Here is a 20,264-nt window from a genome sequence, read left to right as displayed (position 1 = left end):
AGCACGCGTCCTCTGCACCACCTCCTCATTCCTTCCCTCTTTCCTTGCATCCTGATAAATTCACCCTTACTGCCCTCCCGTTCTCTCTGTCTCGTCCTTCTTTTCAGGTGCAATTTCAGTGACCGCAATCATGTCTGGTAAGATTTCGAGCCATTTCTGCCGACGTCCGTGACTTCATCGGCGGGCTAACACTCTCTGCGAACAGGAAGTGCAGGCTACGACAGACACATCACTATATTCTCGGACCAAGGCCGTCTGTATCAAGTTGGTATGCTCTCCAGAACTCAGCAACACACTTCTCAGACACCGATTTCTCTCTCCCTCTACCCGCCTGGCTACAGCCCAAATGCCAGGATATCCCGCTAACAAGGAATGTTTTCCGGTCTACAGAATATGCATTCAAAGCTATAACCGCCGCAAACATTACCTCGATAGGTGTGCGGGGGAAAAACTGCGCCGTAGTGCTTTCTCAGAAGAAAGTTGCTGTATGCCACCCAAGCTTCCCGGACCACTCGACAGCTCGTTCTGATCCATAGTCCAGGACAAATTGATCGACCCATCGTCCGTTACACATATCTTTAGGCTCTCTCCCTCTGTGGGCTGCGTAATGACCGGCTCCATTGCCGATGCTAGAGCTTGCGTTGACCGCGCTCGCGGTGAGGCCGCCGAGTTCCGATACAAGTATGGCTACGAGATGCCATGCGACGTGCTTGCCAAGCGCTTGGCCAATATCAACCAGGTTTACACACAAAGGGTATGCCGTACACCCGTTCGTTCCCAATATTTGGGGGGATTTATTGGAGGCTAACGCTTCTCACCACGTAGGCCTATATGCGCCCGCTCGGAGTTGCGATAACCCTGATCTCCGTCGACTCGGAAAATGGCCCACAGCTTTACAAATGTGACCCTGCCGGTTATTACGTTGGATACAAGGCCACCGCCTCCGGTCCGAAGCAGCAAGAAGCTCTCAACCACATGGAGAAGAAGCTAAAGAACAGAGACTATGCGGAGGGTAGCTGGGAGGAAGTCGTCGAGCTGGGCATCACCGCGTTGGGCAGCGTACTGAGCGTCGACTTCAAGAAGCACGAATTGGAAATCGGCATTGTTGGTGGTCCACGGGCGGATGGCCAGGAAGGCACAGATCCTCACTTCCGAGCGCTGACGGAGGAGGAGATTGACGAACGGCTACAGGCTATCAGCGAAAAAGATTAATGTGTGAGCTCTAGTCCGCCAATTAGTAGACGCAGCGATATCAGCACAATATATGGATCGCATTCTGTATCTGAGGTGTGTTCAATGTGTAGTCTCGCTTGCTTTTTCGCGTCAGTAGTCAGCTTCTCTTACTCCAACATGGTGGCAATAGAGACTGAGAGAACGACACATCAGCACGTCAGAGAAGACGATTGAAAGAATGCTCAATTGTATAATCCAAGAGGCGAAGAATCTGCACGTCGGGCGAATGCGACTTCCGACTGTCACGTCACGTTCAACGGGGCGCAGTTGGCGAGCCCATGATTTCACGTAAATCCCACGATGGACGCATAGCATCCTCCGGAGTGTGTTGCGAACTCGCGATGAGGTGAGGAACGTCTCTCAGACAGCCCAGGCAAAATCGCCACCAAATAATGCAGCGCGACTATTAGAATGGGGATCAGAGTGGGTTTATGAAGCAAGGGGATCAATCAGAAGCGCGAGCCTTGGGCTGCAGGTTGGTCCCTGTTCAGCTGGGCTTGACCGTGGCGGAGCACTCCCCCATTCGTGCCTCCGTGGTCCAAGCCCGTTGTTCCTGGACCACTTTTCGATCTGGGCCAATCCTGGGCTCCTCTGGCCACGCCGTTCTTCAAAGAATGTGGCAAGAGAGATACGAACCGAACGACCCCAGCTGGCCTGACCGGCCAGACCCATCTGAAGCGCTTGCGAACGATTCCGAGATCGAAGAGATGCTCTGAGAACAAATGAAGTCTCGATAATTCCCAAAATCCAGCCTATGGCGTCTGTCAACCGCGTTCTTAGCATTTTTTTTATTGAATACCCCCTTGCCTTGGTCTCTGCCAGGGCACCGGGGTGGCTCTTCTCCAGCGACATCATTGTCCCTCGTCGTGTGGCATTGACCCATTCTCATCCAAACCACTGGCCACACAGTTGCTTAGGTTGATGCCCACCCCAAATTTACTCCATGCGATGGGGCTAACCAATGTAGCTCATTCCCGTCCCGGACACATAGTTGTCGTCCTCACACCTCCCCTGGTCCGTGAGCTATAGATCCACCAGAGTTTGACATCTTCCAGCTGTAATGTCCCTTGGGTCTGCCAACATCAGTAATCTATTGGCACAGCCAGCCACATCTAACGATGATCCTCTTCTTGCAACGCTCCTCACCCTCTTGACAAGATGGTCGAGCTTCTAGTCTTCGCCGTTGCCGTATCATATTAAGCTTAAAAGGAATATCCCACCCACAACCATGGACCAGGCTCGGCTGAAACATACCGTCGTTCATTTGAGCTTTGACAGCCTTGTTCTCTTTTCTATTCTTTCCCTTAGGCCACGGTTAATACGTATTTTATTCAATTCTGCTGGCATCCTCGCTTGCTTTCCTCAGCTTTCTTTGTCTTAGATTCAATTGATCCCTAGAAGGGGTAGCAAACTCTTGCAAGGCAAGTTTACAATGGCCGACGGACGTAAGTATTTCATTCTTGCCTTAGCTCCGGAGGTAGCCACAGACTAATAGAGCCGCAGTTAATCAAGCACGCGCCTTGAGAGTGACTGAACTCATGAACGATTACCGTACTCTCCTCCTGCATACCCTACAGCTAAACGTCTCCGTACCGCCAGAGGACCGAGCGGAAGAGGGATACAGGGAACTCCGGGAGTGTCTGGCCGCTGCGAACGCTTTGATGGCTTCTAGCTATAGCCCTGGTCCTCCACCAGGCGACGCTTCGAGCGAGGAAGCCCAGCAGATCCAATTGCGAAGGTATTCACCGCGTCCGAGCAAACTTGAAGCTTGTGTAGTTTCTTATAATCGACAGGGTCATACTTGATGGTAGTGCCCGAAGATTCCAAGCTCATCGGATCTACCTCCGAGCTGCTGCGGCCAAGCGATGGGCCATACACCGTGATAGCATCCTACGTGGGCAGAGACCAGGACCGCAGCACGCAACTCAGTTGAAAGCTATCAGCAACACGTTCCGTCAGGTTCGTCGAAATTCCCCTTACCCCCTCTAACCCGTTGGCTAATTTCATTGGTACAGGAACTCGCACAAATATCAAATCACCATGTTATTGCGGATCTCCGGGCCGCTGATGTGCGAGCTGGACATTGGCTCGACGATGACCCAACGTTAGATGCGATTCTATCTTGGATCCGGTCGCACTCTTAATGAGGGCGTCATTACGTCTCTAATGACAGACTGAGCCTTTGCGTTAATAGGGATATAGTACTGGTACGACTATCAGCCCAACAAAACCTGCATACATTCCCTTTTGGCTGGCATTGCATGCATTATTCCTTCTTTTTGTCTTACACGCAGGCTGTGTTCCACCCCTTTTAACTCTGATGCTGGGCATGAGTTAAGAGCTTTTGATTTTTGAACTATTATCTTTTGCTTTCTGTCTTACCTATCTGGCGGCGATGATATACCCTAGAGTGCTGGCTTACACTCACTGTTTGGCATTTTCTACTCAGAGTATTTCCCTTGTCTCCATGTTCTCGCTTTTTCTAAAAAGTCCTGCATGTCTGAGTCATATTATCCATAAGCCTCATCCAGCTCAGCATGATGTTTCGGGTATTCTGCATCAACCAGGGAGAATTATAAAGCGGGCATTAACTCAATTTGTCTTTACTGTTATCTTTCTCGACCCAGATAGACACTGGGATATCAACCAGTCTCTTCCGGTACTTAGAGATTCCTTGGCGTGCCCATCTCTCAGCATTCATAGCTGCATTTCACATGAACCGAGGTAGTATATCATCTTCCGGACTTTGGATGATCAGCAGGCATGCACACGCTTGTAAACCTCAAGGGTGCCGGGGAGCTTTCGCTCCTTGGTGATAGTCAAAAGGCCCGTCCCAACGATATGAGAGCATATACTAAGAGCCAGCGACGATCGCTTACTGCTCTACCTTTCCTTAGAATGACCATCGCAGATCCTGAGCGCTTCGCATGATGTGGCTTTGGGTGCAAGACCCTCGGGACGCGGGCTGTTCATTTCATACTGTAGAATCCCAGACAATACTATCTTAACTTCCTCTGGGATGATCGAGTGCAATACTACCCACGGTCATTCCCATCGCAGAAACTGGCACTGCAACCCAACTTCGTTCCCATGATGTAGTCGGCAGCAGCCACTTTAGCGCCGTCACGGCGATCATGCGAGGCGGATCGCTCAGCTTATTCTAATCCAAACCAACTTTATAGTTTTGCTCTAACCTGACTGATATTGCCCAGAGTGTTAATGTGGGAAGCCCATTTCCCTCACCGGGTTGTTCGTGCTCCAGTGGCTTCCATGCTGGAGTTTTGGGGAATTGTAGAAGCGCTCGTGACAGCTCACCAGACAAACCCATCATTGGAGATCGCATGTCCCGAGTTTTTCCATGTGTGACAGGCGGAAAATTTGCTATTATTGCATGGCAAGATCCCGCAGTCACTCTGGCATAAAGAAATGCAAGGACACCCTGGATGAACAGGATAGCATCATGGGGGAAAGGTCAGACAGCATGATCACAGAATAACTGAGAGTCTTGTGTGGAGTGTATCAGAGAATTCCACCAGATGGAAGTTGCTCAGTTCCCTGATAGAAGGAATGGTTATAAATATAGCTCTAATTTCCGAGCTGTTTTTCCTTTTCACGAAATCCTTCCTTTGCTGCTTCTCTTCGCCCCAAACAAACATTCGATAAACAAGACTCTCGCCACCCGCACACTGCTCCTCCTTCCCGTTCCTGCACTGCTTCGTTCCACCCCCAGCCAATCAACTTCACCTCCCCCGCCATCGGTACCTGAAGTATAAGGCACCCGCTCTTGAGCTGCGAGTACTGTTGTTCAAGGCAAGGACAACGCAGGCTCCAAGATTCTTTCGCTTCTGTTCTTGTCTCTTCTGAGCAGGGAGCGCTCGGCAAATTTAGTGAGTACCTTACTATTTTAGGGGCATGCTATGACCTTTCTCCGGTCCCGATATTCCATGTTTTTTTCTCGGGCTCATCCTCGCCCTTCTATTCCATCACTATTACTCTGGGAATAACATTTCCTCGTCTGTCACACAGCTCGGCACTTCCTCACCGTCGAAAACAATTTTCCGCCCAGTATGTCCGGATTTAAAACCGTCGGCTACTTTGTCAATTGGGTTCGTGACAACCCCGTCGTGAACATCGCGGCGAGCTAGATGCATCAATTATATATCGGCCCCGCGCAACTAACAAACTTGAGGCAGGCAATCTATGGCCGCAATTACAATCCCCAGGATCTCCCCGCCGACAAGCTAACCCATGTTCTCTATGCATTTGCTAATGTTCGGCCGGAAACTGGTGAAGTGTACGCATCTTAATTGACGTCTGGGGCGTTCAATCGAAGCTAATCTCTGATAGTTATCTCTCGGACACCTGGTCTGACATCGAGAAACACTATCCCACTGATTCTTGGAATGATACCGGAAACAATGTCTATGGTTGTGTTAAGCAACTGGGCTTGCTGAAGCGGCAGAACAGGAAGCTCAAGGTTCTCCTCTCCATTGGAGGATGGACATATTCACCGAATTTCACCCAGGGAGCCGGTACCCCCGAGGCACGCGCGAGGTTCGCTGAATCCGCCACTCGGCTTATCATTGACCTTGGCTTTGATGGCAAGTGACTCCATGAATGAGGTTGTTCAATGATTATTAACCTGAGTGTGTAGGCATTGACATTGATTGGGAGTATCCCCAAGGTATATCGTATGGCTCGTTGAAGCACTGCTAGTCGCTAATAGGGGCATAGACGACCAACAGGCGCAAAACTATGTAGACCTCCTTCGGAGATGTCGTGAGGTAATCATGCCCGCCTGGACTATAAAGCAATACTAATACGAGCAGGCCTTGAACAATGCCCAAGGAAACCGGACGTTCCGGCTCACTGTGGCTGTTCCGGCTGGTGAGTGCCCTCACCGAAATGGTAATCTATTGCTGACATTTTGACAGGCCCGGAGAACTACCGAAGGCTCCGACTTCAAGAAATGACACCTTACCTGGACTTCTACAATCTCATGGCTTATGATTATGCCGGGAGCTGGGACCAAACTGCCGGCCACCAGGCGAATCTCTATCCATCCAACGACAATACCAAATCCACTCCTTTCAACACTGCCCAAGCGGTCAATTACTACATCCAAGTGGGAGGTGTCCCAGCTTCGAAGATGATCCTGGGCATGCCGATATATGGCCGAGCTTTCCAGAACACCGACGGCCCCGGTAAGCCCTACTCAGGTGTAGGTGAGGGAAGCTGGGAGCAAGGAGTGTGGGATTACAAGGCACTTCCCAGGCCCGGAGCCACAGAACACCTGGACCGCAATATTGGTGCATCTTGGTCGTATGATCCGGCCTCTCGCACCATGATCTCATACGATACGCCTGCCCTAGCCGAGATCAAAACCAACTACATCCGCGACCACCAGCTCGGCGGCGCAATGTGGTGGGAGACGAGCGCCGACAAAGGTGGCAGGTCCGCAAATAGCGCTGACGGAAGCCTGATTGGCACCGTTGTTGATGGTGCTGGAGGGGTCAGTGCCTTGGATCAGTCGGAAAATGCAATTGAGTACCCTGACAGCCAGTACGACAATCTACAGGCCGGCTTTCAGTGAGCCGTGGTTAGCGGATGGACTGCTCGTTGCGTTAACGCATCACGTTACTACTATACATTCGCTACATGTACATACTATCGTTACTGCACCCGGTCGGCCGGCAGGTTGCTTGGCTTGAGATGATATTCTCATTCATATCTCACTATTTTCAAGGTTACAGGCTTTCTAGAACGATCCAAACGCACACGTTCTTACACCAACTCCACCAGCCTTCACACCGGCACCGCCATGACTAAACACGCACTACCGGATCGAAGAAAGACGAAGAAATCCGACTCGCCATTCACTTGGACTCATCGAAAACGTAGGTGAGGTGGCACTTGCCGCAGTACTGACGGTTCTGCATGGCAGCCATAAAGATACCAGCACCGCACTTCGCACTCGTTAGCCAAATCCATAAAGAATCCAGAAGCCGAGGGCATCCTACCTCAGGAGAAGGACATTCACGGCGCAGACGCTCGATCTTGCCATCCCCATCAACCTTGTAGTACTTGAGCACAGCGAGTTTGGTCTTCTTGCGCTTGTGCTTGATCTTCTTGGGGGTAGTGTAGACCTTCTTCTTGCGCTTCTTGGCACCACCACGGAGGCGAAGGACAAGGTGCAGGGTGCTCTCCTTCTGGATGTTGTAGTCGGAGAGGGTGCGGCCGTCCTCGAGCTGCTTGCCAGCGAAGATCAGGCGCTGTTGGTCAGGGGGGATGCCCTCCTTGTCTAGACCACGGGAGAATATTAGCGAAAACGGTAGGGAGAGAGGGGGGGATGAAGACGCACCCTGGATCTTGGACTTGACATTGTCGATGGTGTCGGACGACTCCACCTCGAGGGTGATAGTCTTACCCGTGAGGGTTTTGACGAAGATCTGCATGATGGAAGGCCTGGGGGGGTTCCTTAGTTTCTCGTGGTCATGGGAGAAGAGTGGTCTTGGGTGCTCCCTCCAAGGTATTCATTGTGCCTTTTTCTTTGCCTTGTGTGCGTCGGGGTGTGGATACATATCGTGAAGGCGCAGCGTAAATGGAGATTTGGGGTGGGTAATACAGGCTCCGGATGCTGGGGTAGGATGCTTACCTCGACAGAACTTGTCTTCCTCAACCTTCGTGCGAACTTGGGAGAAAACGATCTTGGGAAATGTGGAGGAGTGGCTCGTTAAAATCGGTTGTGTGATCACGTGAATTTTGACACTGGAATAGGCTTAGTACCAGCGCTTCTCAGTCATGTGATCACAAGCTTGCCTGATGTCATTCATGCCTGAATTAGAAGGCATTAATCATCGCGATCCATCTTGTGGCCTCAGTGCTTCAGCCATGATGATCATTGGAAGTGAAGTCGGTAGCCACCGTCAACCCTCGTCCCCTTTGCTCAGAATTATTGGTGTCTGGAACAGTTATCAGCATCAATTATTTAAAAAGCTATTAGAATGGAATGGAACCCCCAGAGTGACGATGTCTCACCCTCGCAAGGTTCTGAAGGGAGAATCGAGCAAGGTCGAGACCAAAGGACCAAGCTCTGGCGACTCCTTGCAGACAAGCGAGCCACCAGGATTGCGGCTGAACTACGTCGGGACCGCGATATCTCCGGCTCGAGCCAAGGGCGCAGCGACGATATCGATCCACCTGGCCAGGCCTCGTAACCTGTGCGGCCCTTGTTGCTGGGCCAACATTCCCATTGTTGATCTGAACCGCGGATAGCCTCATCGTCTCCATCCCCTGTCCTTGGTTCCCACCTCTAAATACCTTGACTTCCTTGAGGGCTTGCTCTTGGGTTTCTCTTCAGATTTCGAGTTTGAGACAGTCATCAACGCGCAAGTCGCTTTGTGTCGGTCTCGTTTGCGTTTTCGTACTGCTCGAGTACTTCACACGCCGTTCCCGCAAGGCACTGCCTTGAGATAGATCTAGCCTCGAGAAAAAGCGGTCTAATCTCTTGACTCAGGCTTTTCTGCTTTTTGTTACTTCTCTTCTTTAGCTTCATTTTCTAGTTTGTGTTTTTTTTCTTAAGGGTACACTTACTGACACCGGTACAGGCCAGTTTTCGTCCCATCTGTGTGGCCCCGCCCGACGGCTCGCAGCGCTGCGCGAGGTTGGTCAATCGCTTCTGCAGAATGTGTCAGTGCAGATGCTGAGATGTATGATTTTTCCAGGTTCTGCAAGGCCGGTCTGTCAGGGAACCAATATATCCACGACCACCTTGCTCGCCATGCTTTCGAATTCGCAGAGTACCCTTCATGGGCGCCATCAACGACATCGACGGCAGATCTCGACCCCATCCGCACTTGATGCCGCCAAACCCCAGAGCCTCCCTTCACAGGCAATGCATAGGTACCACGCTCATCGCCGTGGCCAGAGTCTGGACCAGCGCGCAGTGCAAGCCCAGCGACCACAGCCCAAGCGGGATGCTTCAGCTACTAACCAGCAGCTTTCTTTCTCTCCGACATCAACTCTTGCGTCTACAATGCCTGAAATCCAGTTGCGACAACACGATATCCAGGCACTAAACAGAGGCACTTATCAAGACACTCAAAATATGCCCCTGATACATCCAAACTTCGTGAAGAACGAGGACCAGACTCGGGACAGTCGGCCTGTCAATTACCACCTGAACCTCATTCAACAACAACAGCAACAGCTACACGATGCTAAGCTCGGCTACCACGGCACGCTCGAGGGCCAAATCCTTGACAACAGCTCCTGGGATATCTGCAAACCCGACCTTGCATCTTCACTTCAACACGTTGCAAATACACCCCCCAATGATATGAGGCGGCACTCCATTCATTCAAATGAAAGTACCTCATATGAGCCGCAGACGCCAACGAAAAGCAACACACGTAAGCGGGAGTCAAAATGACTGAGAATTGTACAAACGCTGATGGGAACCGCAGAGTACTTTCCTATTTCCCCAGCAACCACACCGTTCAACAGGGCGGTAGACCTTGCTCAATACTGCCCAGAAATGCAGGTGTCCCCTGCGAAAGGCCAGAATATTGCCAATGCCATCTCGTCGCAGCCAGAATATATGCAGCGAGCTAGATCACTTCAAGGAGTTGCTGGGACTACCTTTTCCCAGCCAAAGATTGAAATGCCCTCCCCGCCAAACACAACCTTATTTGCAATTGATGATTTTGATACATTTGACTGTTCGCAGGGTTCCAGTCTTGATATTCTAAAGCCAGGTGATATCTCGCAAAGCCAGTATTCCTTGTCCTCGGCGTCGTCGTCATTTCCTTCCCCAGAAATTGCCGCCATTCGCAGTTCAGAGGAGTGCAGTGAAAAGAAGGCCAAAGTTCCGATATGCCCAGTAACCCCTAGCCGCCTAAGTCCCAGAAAACATTCCAGTACACCGTCTGCTGCCTCATCAGTGAAACCAAAGCTCTCTCCCCGAGTCGCGACAATTGACAACCTCAACCTCGACGCCCGCGTTCACGCTTCTATAAAAGAAACCGGTGTCACTATTGATGAAATTGCAGCGTACATCCACGGCCCAGACCCTGAGGATGGCAAGTGGGTATGCCTCCACCCCGGTTGCCAGCGCCGCTTTGGCCGCAAGGAAAACATCAAGTCGCATGTGCAAACGCACCTGGGAGATCGTCAGTACAAGTGTGATCATTGCGACAAATGCTTTGTTCGCGGACATGATTTGAAGCGCCATGCCAAAATCCATACCGGAGACAAACCGTACGAATGCTTATGCGGGAATGTTTTTGCGAGACATGATGCCCTCACTCGACACCGTCAGAGAGGCATGTGTATTGGTGGTTACAAGGGAATCGTGCGGAAGGCAACAAAGCGTGGCCGCCCGAAGAAGCAGCGACCAGAGATGGAGGAGAGAAGAGAAAAAGCTTCCAAGACGCGTCTGAGGATCGCCGAAAAATTATCATTTGACTCTTCCGGATCAGACAGTTCTCGTCAAACCCCACCTTCGGAAATTCTTGAAAGTATGAGCCTCCATGGCTCCAGCTCAGCGGATGAAATGGGAACATTCGACAACCCGAACTACTTGCCTCCTGAGGTATTTACATTCACGCCTCCCGAATCTCCGAGTTACGGCATGGCAAGTAAACCAGGAAGCCCACGATCACTCACGCCAAGCTCCGAAGATGAAATGCTGCCTTTGTCTCCGTCCAAACGCCCAATGGAGAAGATCATGGAAGACTCAGGTCTCCCAGTCATCTCAGACGCCGGCACCTGCTCATTCTCGACCGTTTCAAATTCAAGTACACATGCATTTTCTTCTCCACACACGGCCGCAACTCTGAGTGAAGCGTCTCAACCGTCTGACCTCGATATCTTCATCAATCATGAGCCTTCCTCTAGCTTCACCAAACAAGACTTTCCCGGCTTGGACGATTCTGACATGGCTACATTTCCCGACTATGTGAATACTTCGTCTTTTGACACGAGCTTGGATATTCTTCAGGGAAAGAATTTTTCCACTGGGCCCACAATGGGCGACGATTTCTTCTCGTTTCAATTCCAAGTTGATGACCAACCGTCGGATGTTATGTCCAGAGAGTTCTTCTTGGATTGAAGCAATCCACTATCAGAAGCAAAACATACCTCAAACGAGAGGATTGACGACGCAACGGACCTTGCGATGAATAATGGCTAATGTGCGGCATCAAACAAAACTTTCACCCCTTATGGCTTGGAACCATCTATGACTGAAACCATGCGTATGGGATACGATTTTCGACTCTGAGAACAACACCCTACGGGGCCATGTACAATTCTACGACTGCAATTTTCCAACGACAAAATAATTCTAAGCAAATGGCTTTTCGGGGAATCCTATTTCATCTTCTCTTTCTTTCCTTCTGCGACGCCCCGTTGGGTATGGCGATCAATCAACTCGATTTCTGGGAGATTTTGAGCAAACTGCTTAATAGATCGGCGTCCACTCCCCCCCTTTGTTTACAGGCCTTCCTTTCTTTCTTTTGTGGCTTTCTTGTTTGGACGTTGATGGGTTTCACCTCCCGATCTCGAACCCTGTATGGTGTCTGCGATTTTGCTATGTTTCAAGATCTGAAAATTGATCTGTTTCCCTGAGATGTTTACTTGGCACAATGTTTCCCAATCTTTAGCGACTAAACTCAATCGATCACTGAGTTGTTTGCTTGTGGCCTGTACTTTACATAACTTTATCCGCTAGTGTTTGATGACCTAACATCCATGGTGAATCTCCAACCTTCTTCATTCCTTCCAATATAGTATGTTCATGGCATTGTGCGAATCAAAATGTTGGTCGTCAGCTCTATATTGGATAGCCCATGTGATTCTTCTCGGGACTGATAGGTAAGAGAACGAAACGCAAACCCAGAACACCGCGCGCAATGCAGAATCTACATAGCGGAGAGGGACAATTAATCGACGCTCCTCCACCCTATTGACAATTCTATCGGATGGTCTTCTTCGGAAGCAAAGATGTAACTTTGGACATTGCCTTTCGGCGCTTTGTCTGCAAAGAAGGTCGAATTTCCATTGAAGGAGAGTTTCCCATCTTCGAGCTATAATGTATTGCAGCGTTAGTTTGGCTCACTCACGGTGGAAGAACTTGAAGGCGTTTCGTGTCAGGTTATGAATACTTACACTGAATTTTGTAGGAATTGAAACGCGCGAACCGCAGGTGAGGATATCATCTTCGAAGGCGCAGGCACCTTTGCGGGTCTTCAGGGTCAATGTGCCGTCTGGCGTTAGAAAAATCAAGATTAGAATTATGCCTTGTTTCTCTTCCGGATGCGCTAAGGGTTGAGATCGGACGGACCAGGTGTCTTCTTTCCTCTGAATGTTGCGCAAGTGCCCGAGGAGTACCATGTACCGCGGCCGATGACACAACCACGCTGGTGGCCCATCGAAGAGACAATTAGGTTTCCTCTGCCTGCGAAGGGAGTGCTTGTTTCTGTTGGCTCAAGGGGGTGCCGGGTTTCGGTGGGGCGGTGGCTGGGATTTTTGTTTGAGGTTTTAGGCTGGTAAATTATACCAGTGCTTGGGCAATTGGATGTTTGACCGTCTACAATGGAGAGTTAGTTCTAGCACTCTGTGGGCTGGAATACTTGCGAAGTGGATAGGTTGAATAAACCTGGATTTGACGGAACGAATCTCCCTGTTTGGAGGGGCCCTTGAACGTTGAAGAAGTACCAGACTTCCTGGAGCCGGTGAGATCGACATCGGACTGTGACGGTCGCGCCATGCGTCTTCGACAATGCATCCTCGATTTCACGACGGGTGTATGTCTGGTCGTATGACGGCACGATTCCGGCATTGGCGAGTGTCTATGCTTATCAGCGATTTGCCTACTCGGGGGTGAGGTATATGATACATGATGGCAGGAAAAGAGACAACAAACCTCGAAAGTAGGAAGTTCGTGGAACAACTCTACTGTTTTGTTGAAGTAGTCGACGACTTCTTGTTGCGGGTAGTAATCTGAGTAGCAGTGCCTCTCTAATGTGCTGACGCAGGTACCATGTTTATTCCATTCATGCTCCCAGAGGTTAGGGTCGTCTCCCCTGAAGTCTTTCCAGTAGGTACTCATTTCGTCGAGGAGGTCACTTCGGCCTGCATCGACAAGGATGAGGGAGATATTGCTATATCTCCTCCGTGAATCGCAATATTGATCGAAGCCGCCATTGCAATGGTCCGGCCTAGACATCAATAACGAAGAGGTATCAGCATCCAGGGAGCTGTGGAGTACCACGCACACTACTACCTGCGGATTTCTCCGGAGTGCCTGAGGAATATTGCTCACCAGAGTCCATGGATAGTCCAGGAATCCTTAGGCCCAATAGCAGGGTCAGCGTCCCAGAACTGTGTCTGGAGCATCTGGCCTCCAGGGTAGTTGAAACAGCATGTATCCTGTCCATGGTATTGGGTCTGACAGCTCAGCTCGAGCTTGCCACAGTTGTAAGCGTTTCCTGAAGGAGTAGGCTCTGCACTTGAAAGGGGCGAGAGACCCAGCGAGTTTGTGAGAGTTCTGAGGATTTGCTGTGGGCCTGGGATGGCCTCAAGAAATCCTGGCCCGGCCGACCTCATTGCTCGAGATATCCAAGGACGATGCTCAGAAGGGATGGCCGACACAAGATGCTCTAGACTGGAGCCTTCTTCAGGCAATCTATAGCCAACCAATATATTTCTGAATGCTGCAGTAAGTTCTTTCGGCAGCAGAGAAGCCCGAGACGAACCTTTGTCGAGGCTACCAACTGTAATCAATGTTGTTTTCAAGGTTGTTGGTGCCAAGTCCACGTGAGGATAGTATGACTAAGCACGCCGTCACCTTGTCTGCCGCCTCCTCAGTTAACTACATGCTGGGCTGGTGATGAAAACTGCATTATTCCGAGATGAGCGGGGTATAATCTATGGAGGAAAAAAAATACAAATAATTGCGACAAAATAAGAAACCGGCTCCACTGGGACATAGATATGAAAAACCGGGTATGCTCAACTGCCGTGAGCTTGTTCAGCTGCAGAAGGTTGTTCCTGCACACGTTCTTTCCAGAGCCTCAGGACCTCGAATCCAACCTCAACGGCGATGAGGAGAATGATAATCCACTCCAATCGGAGGCCGTGCGTCTCACTCAGCCTTTCACGGAGGACGCTAGCTATCTCTTGCGCATAATCCATCTTCTCATTCAGTAGCTTGATGCGAATCCCCACATCCAAAGCCCTCCCAACCTGTTCGTAGTACCCTTCCAAGCCAAGCTCATGCCGACTATCCCAGAATAGATCCGGAAGCGAGTCGGTGAGTTCCGAGTAGAGATTCAACTGAGCGCGGACGCTCAGGAGCTGACCCGTTTTTCGAAGGATAAAGTCTCGGGTGAAGGGAAGGCGAGAGCCTTGTGACAAGAGAGTAGGAATGGATCGCGTAGACTCGAAGTAGTTGGAAAGTAGGGTTTCTAGCACCGCTAGCTTCGTGCTACGGGCTAACCCTGAAGAAAATGCGACCTTGGTCAGAACTGTGTCCACAGATTGATGGGCAGACTGTGGCTCTGATACAATGTCGCTAGGCTTGGTTCCGAGAATAATGGTGTCGCCTTGAATGCTGCTGTTCTCCCGTTTTGTATCTTCGACATACTCTAGGTCCTCTGTTTCGAGGCTATCAACGTGCGCCCCCTCTGCCCCTGGGAGTAGCGTCCTGGTAGCCAAGAAAGAGGTGAACCCTTCAGGAAGTGCCCACGAAACGACTGTCCCCGAAGGGAAGACAAATATGTCGCCAATTTCTTCCGAGGATAGACCGGCCGCGCTTGGATTGCTTACTCGGCGTACCGAGTCCAAAGGAACTTGGACATGTACCACCTGGGGATATAGACCAGTCTCTAGGGGATCTGGTTCATAACCTCTCTCTTGTAAAATTTCTCGGACTTTGCGAATATTGAACTTCTCGGCTACAGCGTAGGCAGTAACTGCCTTTTGATTGAAGTGTCAGCGATTGCGGGTCATGAACATAGGGGAACGAACCCTGGTTTGCAATAGGCCGTCCTCCCTAAGCCGGGCCTTTGACCGGAAATTATCTTTCGACCTCTGTGCCTCTACAGCAACTCTGCGTAATGATGTTGGCGCGGCTGGAGATCTTCCGCCTCTTCTCCTCTGCGTTTGAAACTCTAGAGACACCCCTTCGGACGTGTCATTGGTCGGAGGTTGTTTCTGAGCAAGGAAGGCGTTCGAGGAGAAAAAATCTTTCCGCCGGGGAAGACTCAACGGAGACGACGCATGAATACGTTGGCTCTGGGGCTGTTTAAGCAGCCGATTCAGTGCAGTCCGTTTGCAGACCGACGAGGCATGTGGTCGTGCAAACATGGTAGTACCGGGGAAGGGGATGAACGGTAAGCATAGATTCGTCGGTGCATATCATATTAGGCCTTTAGATGCCTCACAAACCATGGCCCCTTCTGGACAAAGCCAGCAGAGGATTGCCGTCAAGCATGCAATAGTAATAACAATGAGAGTTTCGAGTTGACCTGGGTTGAACCAGAAACAGAAACGCGTGACTTCATAGCAGTGCTGAGTCAGTTACCGATGCGGTTAGTGTGGGACCGCCAGTTCCTCCGCCGATGTTCTCTGTCTGCACGGCCTCTCGCTTGAGGTTCAGTCGCAGGAACGAAACGACCCTTCCCGCCATGGACGCGCCTGGCGCGACTGAGGCATCGAAGAGCGTTAGTCGAGAAAATCTGGAGCAGGCCGCGCCTGCGAGACTGAGGCCCCAGCACAGACGCCCTAATCGGCATGTCCACGTCGAAACTGATGACGGTGACAACGATCGGGACGACGAGGAGGGAGAATGCGTGGCGGGTTCTGGATCAGAGTCGGATTATGGGGGAAACGATGACGAGGATGATGAGCCGCACCTCAAGTATGCGTACTTGACCAAACAGTTGGAAGGTATTTACCGGAATGGAGATGCAACAAGCGCTTTTCTGGCCACCGGGGACAAGATGGTATGTAATACTAGATTATGATAATTGACATATGGCTGATTGCTTCAATAGATAGTTGGCACACACAACGGGAACATTGTGGGTAATCAGGGAATATATGAAACCTCCTGAGCTGACCTCGGCACAGCATGTATTCTCCATACTTTTGTTTCGCGCTCTGCGTGTCTACCATGCACATTCCGCCACCGTTACGTCAATATCAACATCGCCTATCTCTCCTCCGTTACCGGATATGAAGCACGGGCTGAGCACCAGATTTGCGGAAGAACCGGCCCCAGCTCCGTCCTCTGGCACTGGAAGCATTCGGGGTCAATCCAAGCCGCCTCCCCAAACTGCCCTTCCCGCGACCCCGTCCAACTCAATATACGTAGCTACTTCGTCAATAGATGGCAACGTATGCGTCTCATCGCTCGTTGATCAAAAAGATGTTGTGCTACGCAACTTCGGCCGGCCGGTCCAGGCCGTTGCAGTATCTCCGGAATACAAAAATGATCGAACATTTGTGTCGGGCGGGCGCGCGGGTGAATTGATCCTTACGATCGGAGGTAGGGTTGGTGTGAGCACAAATTCTACTACAATGGGCGGCGCCGCTTCCACCGCCTCGAGTTGGTTGGGGACTTTTGGGCTTGGGGGCAACACCGGTAAGGACACTGTGTTGCACAGCGGCGAAGGCTCGATTAGCACGATAAAATGGTCTCTATCTGGCAAGTATGTGGCCTGGGTCAATGAGGAAGGCATTAAAATTATGCGATCACATCTTCACCTCGACTCGACGGACTCGGAACTCGCGTGGAAACGGGTTAGCCATACAGATCGCCCCAACCGCCCAGGGTGGGAGGAGATGGCTAGTGTCTGGAGGGCTCGTGCTGAATGGGTTGACGAATCCCTTCTAGAAAGCGAGCTGCCGATCGAGCAAGGAGGAGAATCCTATGATGAACCGACCACACCGGCACAGTCGACGCTTGTGAAGGAAAGACTGGAGAAACTGGTAGTTGGCTGGGGAGGTACTGTTTGGGTGATCAATGTCTATCCCGACCGGCCAAATAAGAGCAATAAAGATCAAAAGATTGGAACTGTCGAGGTTGCCACCATGTAAGCTGCATGTGCCAAGCCGTGCGAAGTATACGGGGACTAATGCTGCAGCAGATTACGAACAGACTGTATTATATCAGGGATCTCGTTATATACGCCAAGACTTCTGGCTGTTCTTGCGTACTTGGAAATAGATCGCGACCCAGCCGGGGAGACCGATCACAGCGGTAGTCGGATGGGTGCTCGTCGTCGCTCCCGCGGGGAAGAACCCGAGCTTCGTATTATTGACATTGAAAGCAAAGAGGAAGTTAGTGCGGATACCTTGTCGGTTAGCCGCTTCGAGAACCTCACTGCGCCGGATTACCATATGTGCATCCTGCCGCCTTGGAAGACCGATGAGCCTGTGTCTCAACGCGGGGCGTTGGGTGCTTTTGGTACCGGTCTTTGGGATGCTACAATGTATCCCGCACGCTTTCTAAGTTCAGCCGCGAGCATCCGCAGTACAACAAGCAGTGGAGATAAGACCTCCAGTAGAGCGCCGAGTACGTTTGCCTCACGTCAATTGGGCCCTGAGGAGCATTCATCCGCAGAAGCGCAGGAGGTCGCGCAGAGCACAGGACCTAAAATCTTTGTGCATAGTCCTTATGATTGTGTCGTCGCTCTGAAGAGAGATCTTACAGACCATCTTGCATGGCTTAATGCGCACGAAAAATACAACGAAGCTTGGACGCTTCTCACCGAGCATCCTGAAGCAGCAGGGCCTATAAACGAGGCTAGTGACAATACTTCTATTGTACCAGGACGATCGCAAACTAGTCTTACCGATCTATTCGGTGATGACAGATCGTCCGTCACGGCAACAGATCGCGGGGTTGTCACTGCTGCTGAACAGGAAAAGCGACGTATCGGCGAACTCTGGATAGAGCAGCTCGCCCGAGACAATAAGTGGCGAGAAGCTGCGGACGTTTGTGTGAAAACACTAGCTTCCACGCCGAGGTGGGAACAATGGACATGGGCTTTCATCGAGAATGACAGGCTGGATGAAATTTCTTCTGTTGTTCCTATAGACATACGCCCACCTTTATCTCCAGAAGTTTACGAGGCCATTCTCAAATATTATCTGACCCGTGACAGGCAAAGGTTCAGCGTGCTCATCGACACTTGGCCGTTTGATCTGTTCAGCGTCGATAACATGACATCTGCTATCGAAGAACAGTTAGAATCTGAGCAAAAGATTCTGGGTACGGAGGATGGACGGATATTGACGCGGTGTCTAGCCAGGTTATATCTGGCCGGCGGCCACTATAGCGACGCATTACGTTGCTATATTAAGCTTCAAGATGCGGATACGGCGATGGCTTTGATCAACGACCATCGTCTTCTGGATGCACTTTCGGACGATATACCCGCATTTATCATGATTCGAGTGTCAAAGGAACAAATGAAATCGGCGCCTATACCCGAACTTGCAGATATAACGGCCGAGCCAATAAAGCTCCTTGTTAGTGAGGCGCACACAGGGATTGTCCCTCCAGCAACAGTGATCCAGCAACTGGAGGCCGCTGACAGGCCTTTGTTTGTCTATTTCTACTTAAGAGCTCTTTGGCGTGGGGAATCCCTTCCTCATAACTCCGGAAAACCGCGTCGAGGTCGCCACGGTCGAGATGCGGCAACGAAATTAGCAGCCGATGAAGGCAAGAATCTCGTGGACCAATTCGCCGACACGGCTGTGGATCTCTTTGCACGGTACGACCGCCCATTGCTCATGGAGTTTTTGCAAACAAGCACAGCGTATACATTTGACGCAGCTGTGGCTATTTGCGAGCGACACCGCTTCACCCTTGAGCTCATCTACCTGTCGTCCAAAATGGGACAGGCGAAGAAGGCATTAAATCTAATTCTTTCCGACCTAAAGGACGTCTCGCAGGCTATCGCATTTGCGAAGTCTCAGGACGACCCAGACCTTTGGGAGGACCTTGTCGACTATTCCATGGACAAGCCCAGTTTCATCCACGGTCTACTGGTCGAAGCCGGAACATCCATCGATCCTATCAAGCTTGTCAGACGTATACCGAGTGGACTAGAGATTGAAGGTCTTCGAGAGGGCCTCACGCGCCTTCTTCGCGAGCACGATCTCCAAGCAAGCATCAGTCAAGGAGCCGCCAAGATCCTCCAAAGCGAAGTGGCGATTGGCATGAACAGCCTCCGTGGTGGGCAACGGCGGGGAATCAAATTCAGCATCATTGAAGGTTCCTCTAAAAACGAGGACGTCGAGACTGTTCCAGAGCAACGGGATGATGAGATGGGGAACGAGGATGACACTGAGAAACACCCAACACTGCGAATCAATTCAGCCACGCTGCACGCTGGGATATGCGCAGGCTGCCAACATCCATTCCATGCCAACGGTGAGTTAATACTGTTACCTTTTTGTTTCTGAGAATCAAGCCAGCGACTAATACAATATATATCGACAGAAAGGGAGATTCTTGTCGCGTTTGCCTGCGGCCATGCCTTCCACTTGTCCCATGCTCGTCCATCTGGGCCATCGTCGCCAGGGCATACGCCTGGAGGTGAATCGGGCGCTGAAACTCCACGTCCATTCCCACCGTCACGCACTCTAACTCTAGATGAATACTCTTCGTCAACTTCTCGAACAGTGGGCGCCAAAGTAACTACGGCTCGACTTTTGCGGGATAGAATCGGTCAAGGGTGTCGGATATGTGCCTTGGCCAAGGAATTGGAGGCTATTGGAGAGGCAGGGGGCTAACTCCCCGTAGATCCCGGGAGCTCATTTTCAACTGTCATATATGAACGGTTGATCTCTTCTCGGGGCGGTTGCCATGCCAGCATTGATTTTACTTCGGCCGAAGCACTGTATGTTGACTAAGCGTTGTTCGACACGCATTTGGCGCGTTGCGCTTCAACTATCATGAAGTTTCAAAGCGACGTTGCCATATGTATTAAAGATACCCATGATATTACTATGGA

General features: G+C 50.9%; 10 protein-coding genes across 10 annotated transcripts; 6 read left to right on the top strand and 4 right to left on the bottom strand.

Moving 5' to 3' along the window:
* On the top strand, nt 1-1,693 carry prs2 (proteasome core particle subunit alpha 1). Its single transcript, XM_071029132.1, has 5 exons — nt 1-137; nt 206-268; nt 391-485; nt 542-754; nt 826-1,693. The coding sequence occupies exons 1-5, from the start codon at nt 131-133 to the stop codon at nt 1,210-1,212; spliced, it is 765 nt and encodes a 254-aa protein (XP_070885960.1). The 5' UTR covers nt 1-130; the 3' UTR covers nt 1,213-1,693.
* BJX67DRAFT_109882 (uncharacterized protein) lies at nt 1,365-2,153 on the bottom strand. The gene has a single exon (XM_071024305.1). The coding sequence runs from the start codon at nt 2,086-2,088 to the stop codon at nt 1,663-1,665; it is 426 nt and encodes a 141-aa protein (XP_070885959.1). The 5' UTR covers nt 2,089-2,153; the 3' UTR covers nt 1,365-1,662.
* Nucleotides 2,154-2,402: 249 nt separating this feature from the next.
* BJX67DRAFT_109543 (uncharacterized protein) lies at nt 2,403-3,503 on the top strand. Its single transcript, XM_071024301.1, has 4 exons — nt 2,403-2,678; nt 2,737-2,971; nt 3,027-3,192; nt 3,249-3,503. Exons 1-4 carry the CDS (start codon nt 2,666-2,668, stop codon nt 3,375-3,377), a joined length of 543 nt encoding a protein of 180 aa, XP_070885958.1. The 5' UTR covers nt 2,403-2,665; the 3' UTR covers nt 3,378-3,503.
* Nucleotides 3,504-5,153: 1,650 nt separating this feature from the next.
* BJX67DRAFT_109818 (glycoside hydrolase family 18 protein) lies at nt 5,154-6,968 on the top strand. The gene is made up of 7 exons (XM_071024304.1): nt 5,154-5,339; nt 5,427-5,527; nt 5,581-5,834; nt 5,888-5,917; nt 5,968-6,017; nt 6,063-6,120; nt 6,168-6,968. Exons 1-7 carry the CDS (start codon nt 5,301-5,303, stop codon nt 6,824-6,826), a joined length of 1,191 nt encoding a protein of 396 aa, XP_070885957.1. The 5' UTR covers nt 5,154-5,300; the 3' UTR covers nt 6,827-6,968.
* BJX67DRAFT_109520 (ubiquitin-ribosomal 40S subunit protein eS31 fusion protein) lies at nt 6,942-7,972 on the bottom strand. Its single transcript, XM_071024300.1, has 5 exons — nt 7,889-7,972; nt 7,595-7,698; nt 7,254-7,534; nt 7,022-7,199; nt 6,942-6,968 (listed from the first exon to the last, which is right to left on the bottom strand). Exons 2-4 carry the CDS (start codon nt 7,686-7,688, stop codon nt 7,110-7,112), a joined length of 465 nt encoding a protein of 154 aa, XP_070885956.1. The 5' UTR covers nt 7,689-7,698; nt 7,889-7,972; the 3' UTR covers nt 6,942-6,968; nt 7,022-7,109.
* On the top strand, nt 7,897-8,730 carry BJX67DRAFT_109637 (uncharacterized protein). The gene has a single exon (XM_071024303.1). It carries the CDS (start codon nt 8,056-8,058, stop codon nt 8,506-8,508), a length of 453 nt encoding a protein of 150 aa, XP_070885955.1. The 5' UTR covers nt 7,897-8,055; the 3' UTR covers nt 8,509-8,730.
* ace2 (putative C2H2 transcription factor (Swi5)) lies at nt 8,731-11,440 on the top strand. Its single transcript, XM_071024302.1, has 3 exons — nt 8,731-8,896; nt 8,958-9,644; nt 9,699-11,440. The coding sequence occupies exons 2-3, from the start codon at nt 9,014-9,016 to the stop codon at nt 11,342-11,344; spliced, it is 2,277 nt and encodes a 758-aa protein (XP_070885954.1). The 5' UTR covers nt 8,731-8,896; nt 8,958-9,013; the 3' UTR covers nt 11,345-11,440.
* BJX67DRAFT_388240 (T2 family ribonuclease) lies at nt 11,441-13,842 on the bottom strand (the record flags this gene model as incomplete). The annotated part of the gene is made up of 6 exons (XM_071034342.1): nt 11,441-12,320; nt 12,403-12,500; nt 12,578-12,823; nt 12,893-13,085; nt 13,160-13,454; nt 13,559-13,842. The coding sequence occupies 6 exons, from the start codon at nt 13,840-13,842 to the stop codon at nt 12,177-12,179; spliced, it is 1,260 nt and encodes a 419-aa protein (XP_070885953.1). The 3' UTR covers nt 11,441-12,176.
* A 198-nt stretch (nt 13,843-14,040) lies between these two features.
* On the bottom strand, nt 14,041-15,752 carry BJX67DRAFT_353571 (RMD1 family protein). Its single transcript, XM_071029131.1, has 2 exons — nt 15,265-15,752; nt 14,041-15,213 (listed from the first exon to the last, which is right to left on the bottom strand). The coding sequence occupies exons 1-2, from the start codon at nt 15,601-15,603 to the stop codon at nt 14,248-14,250; spliced, it is 1,305 nt and encodes a 434-aa protein (XP_070885952.1). The 5' UTR covers nt 15,604-15,752; the 3' UTR covers nt 14,041-14,247.
* Nucleotides 15,753-15,872: 120 nt separating this feature from the next.
* Nucleotides 15,873-20,245, top strand: BJX67DRAFT_109484 (CLH domain-containing protein). The gene is made up of 5 exons (XM_071024297.1): nt 15,873-16,241; nt 16,293-16,319; nt 16,369-17,333; nt 17,388-19,681; nt 19,751-20,245. Exons 1-5 carry the CDS (start codon nt 15,924-15,926, stop codon nt 20,041-20,043), a joined length of 3,897 nt encoding a protein of 1,298 aa, XP_070885951.1. The 5' UTR covers nt 15,873-15,923; the 3' UTR covers nt 20,044-20,245.
* The last annotated feature ends 19 nt before the right edge of the window (nt 20,246-20,264 follow it).

The sequence above is a fragment of the Aspergillus lucknowensis genome (assembly GCF_044049455.1).
Source record: "Aspergillus lucknowensis strain CBS 449.75 chromosome Unknown BJX67scaffold_21, whole genome shotgun sequence".
NCBI classification, from domain to species: domain Eukaryota; kingdom Fungi; phylum Ascomycota; class Eurotiomycetes; order Eurotiales; family Aspergillaceae; genus Aspergillus; species Aspergillus lucknowensis.
Note: the sequence above shows the minus strand (reverse complement) of the source record. Positions and strands in the feature narration are given on the sequence as shown.

Bases quoted from the DNA above. Each gene is read 5' to 3' on its own strand.
- BJX67DRAFT_109543 (XM_071024301.1), top strand. The intron at 2,972-3,026 runs GTATTCACCGCG...TATAATCGACAG, and splicing joins CAGCAGATCCAATTGCGAAG to GGTCATACTTGATGGTAGTG. The intron at 3,193-3,248 runs GTTCGTCGAAAT...TCATTGGTACAG, and splicing joins TCAGCAACACGTTCCGTCAG to GAACTCGCACAAATATCAAA.
- BJX67DRAFT_353571 (XM_071029131.1), bottom strand. From the start codon at position 15,603: ATGTTTGCACGACCACATGCCTCGTCGGTCTGCAAACGGACTGCACTG. The intron at 15,214-15,264 runs GTTCGTTCCCCT...TTCAATCAAAAG, and splicing joins ACGGCCTATTGCAAACCAGG to GCAGTTACTGCCTACGCTGT.
- BJX67DRAFT_109637 (XM_071024303.1), top strand. From the start codon at position 8,056: ATGTCATTCATGCCTGAATTAGAAGGCATTAATCATCGCGATCCATCT.
- BJX67DRAFT_109882 (XM_071024305.1), bottom strand. From the start codon at position 2,088: ATGATGTCGCTGGAGAAGAGCCACCCCGGTGCCCTGGCAGAGACCAAG.
- BJX67DRAFT_109520 (XM_071024300.1), bottom strand. From the start codon at position 7,688: ATGCAGATCTTCGTCAAAACCCTCACGGGTAAGACTATCACCCTCGAG. The intron at 7,535-7,594 runs GTGCGTCTTCAT...CCCGTGGTCTAG, and splicing joins TGTCAAGTCCAAGATCCAGG to ACAAGGAGGGCATCCCCCCT. The intron at 7,200-7,253 runs GTAGGATGCCCT...ACGAGTGCGAAG, and splicing joins GTGAATGTCCTTCTCCTGAG to TGCGGTGCTGGTATCTTTAT.
- ace2 (XM_071024302.1), top strand. From the start codon at position 9,014: ATGCTTTCGAATTCGCAGAGTACCCTTCATGGGCGCCATCAACGACAT. The intron at 9,645-9,698 runs GTAAGCGGGAGT...TGGGAACCGCAG, and splicing joins GCCAACGAAAAGCAACACAC to AGTACTTTCCTATTTCCCCA.
- BJX67DRAFT_109818 (XM_071024304.1), top strand. From the start codon at position 5,301: ATGTCCGGATTTAAAACCGTCGGCTACTTTGTCAATTGG. The intron at 5,918-5,967 runs GTATATCGTATG...ATAGGGGCATAG, and splicing joins TGATTGGGAGTATCCCCAAG to ACGACCAACAGGCGCAAAAC. The intron at 6,018-6,062 runs GTAATCATGCCC...TAATACGAGCAG, and splicing joins TCCTTCGGAGATGTCGTGAG to GCCTTGAACAATGCCCAAGG.
- BJX67DRAFT_109484 (XM_071024297.1), top strand. From the start codon at position 15,924: ATGGACGCGCCTGGCGCGACTGAGGCATCGAAGAGCGTTAGTCGAGAA. The intron at 16,320-16,368 runs GTGGGTAATCAG...ACCTCGGCACAG, and splicing joins GCACACACAACGGGAACATT to CATGTATTCTCCATACTTTT. The intron at 17,334-17,387 runs GTAAGCTGCATG...ATGCTGCAGCAG, and splicing joins ACTGTCGAGGTTGCCACCAT to ATTACGAACAGACTGTATTA.
- prs2 (XM_071029132.1), top strand. The intron at 269-390 runs GTATGCTCTCCA...TCCGGTCTACAG, and splicing joins AGGCCGTCTGTATCAAGTTG to AATATGCATTCAAAGCTATA. The intron at 755-825 runs GTATGCCGTACA...CTCACCACGTAG, and splicing joins ACCAGGTTTACACACAAAGG to GCCTATATGCGCCCGCTCGG.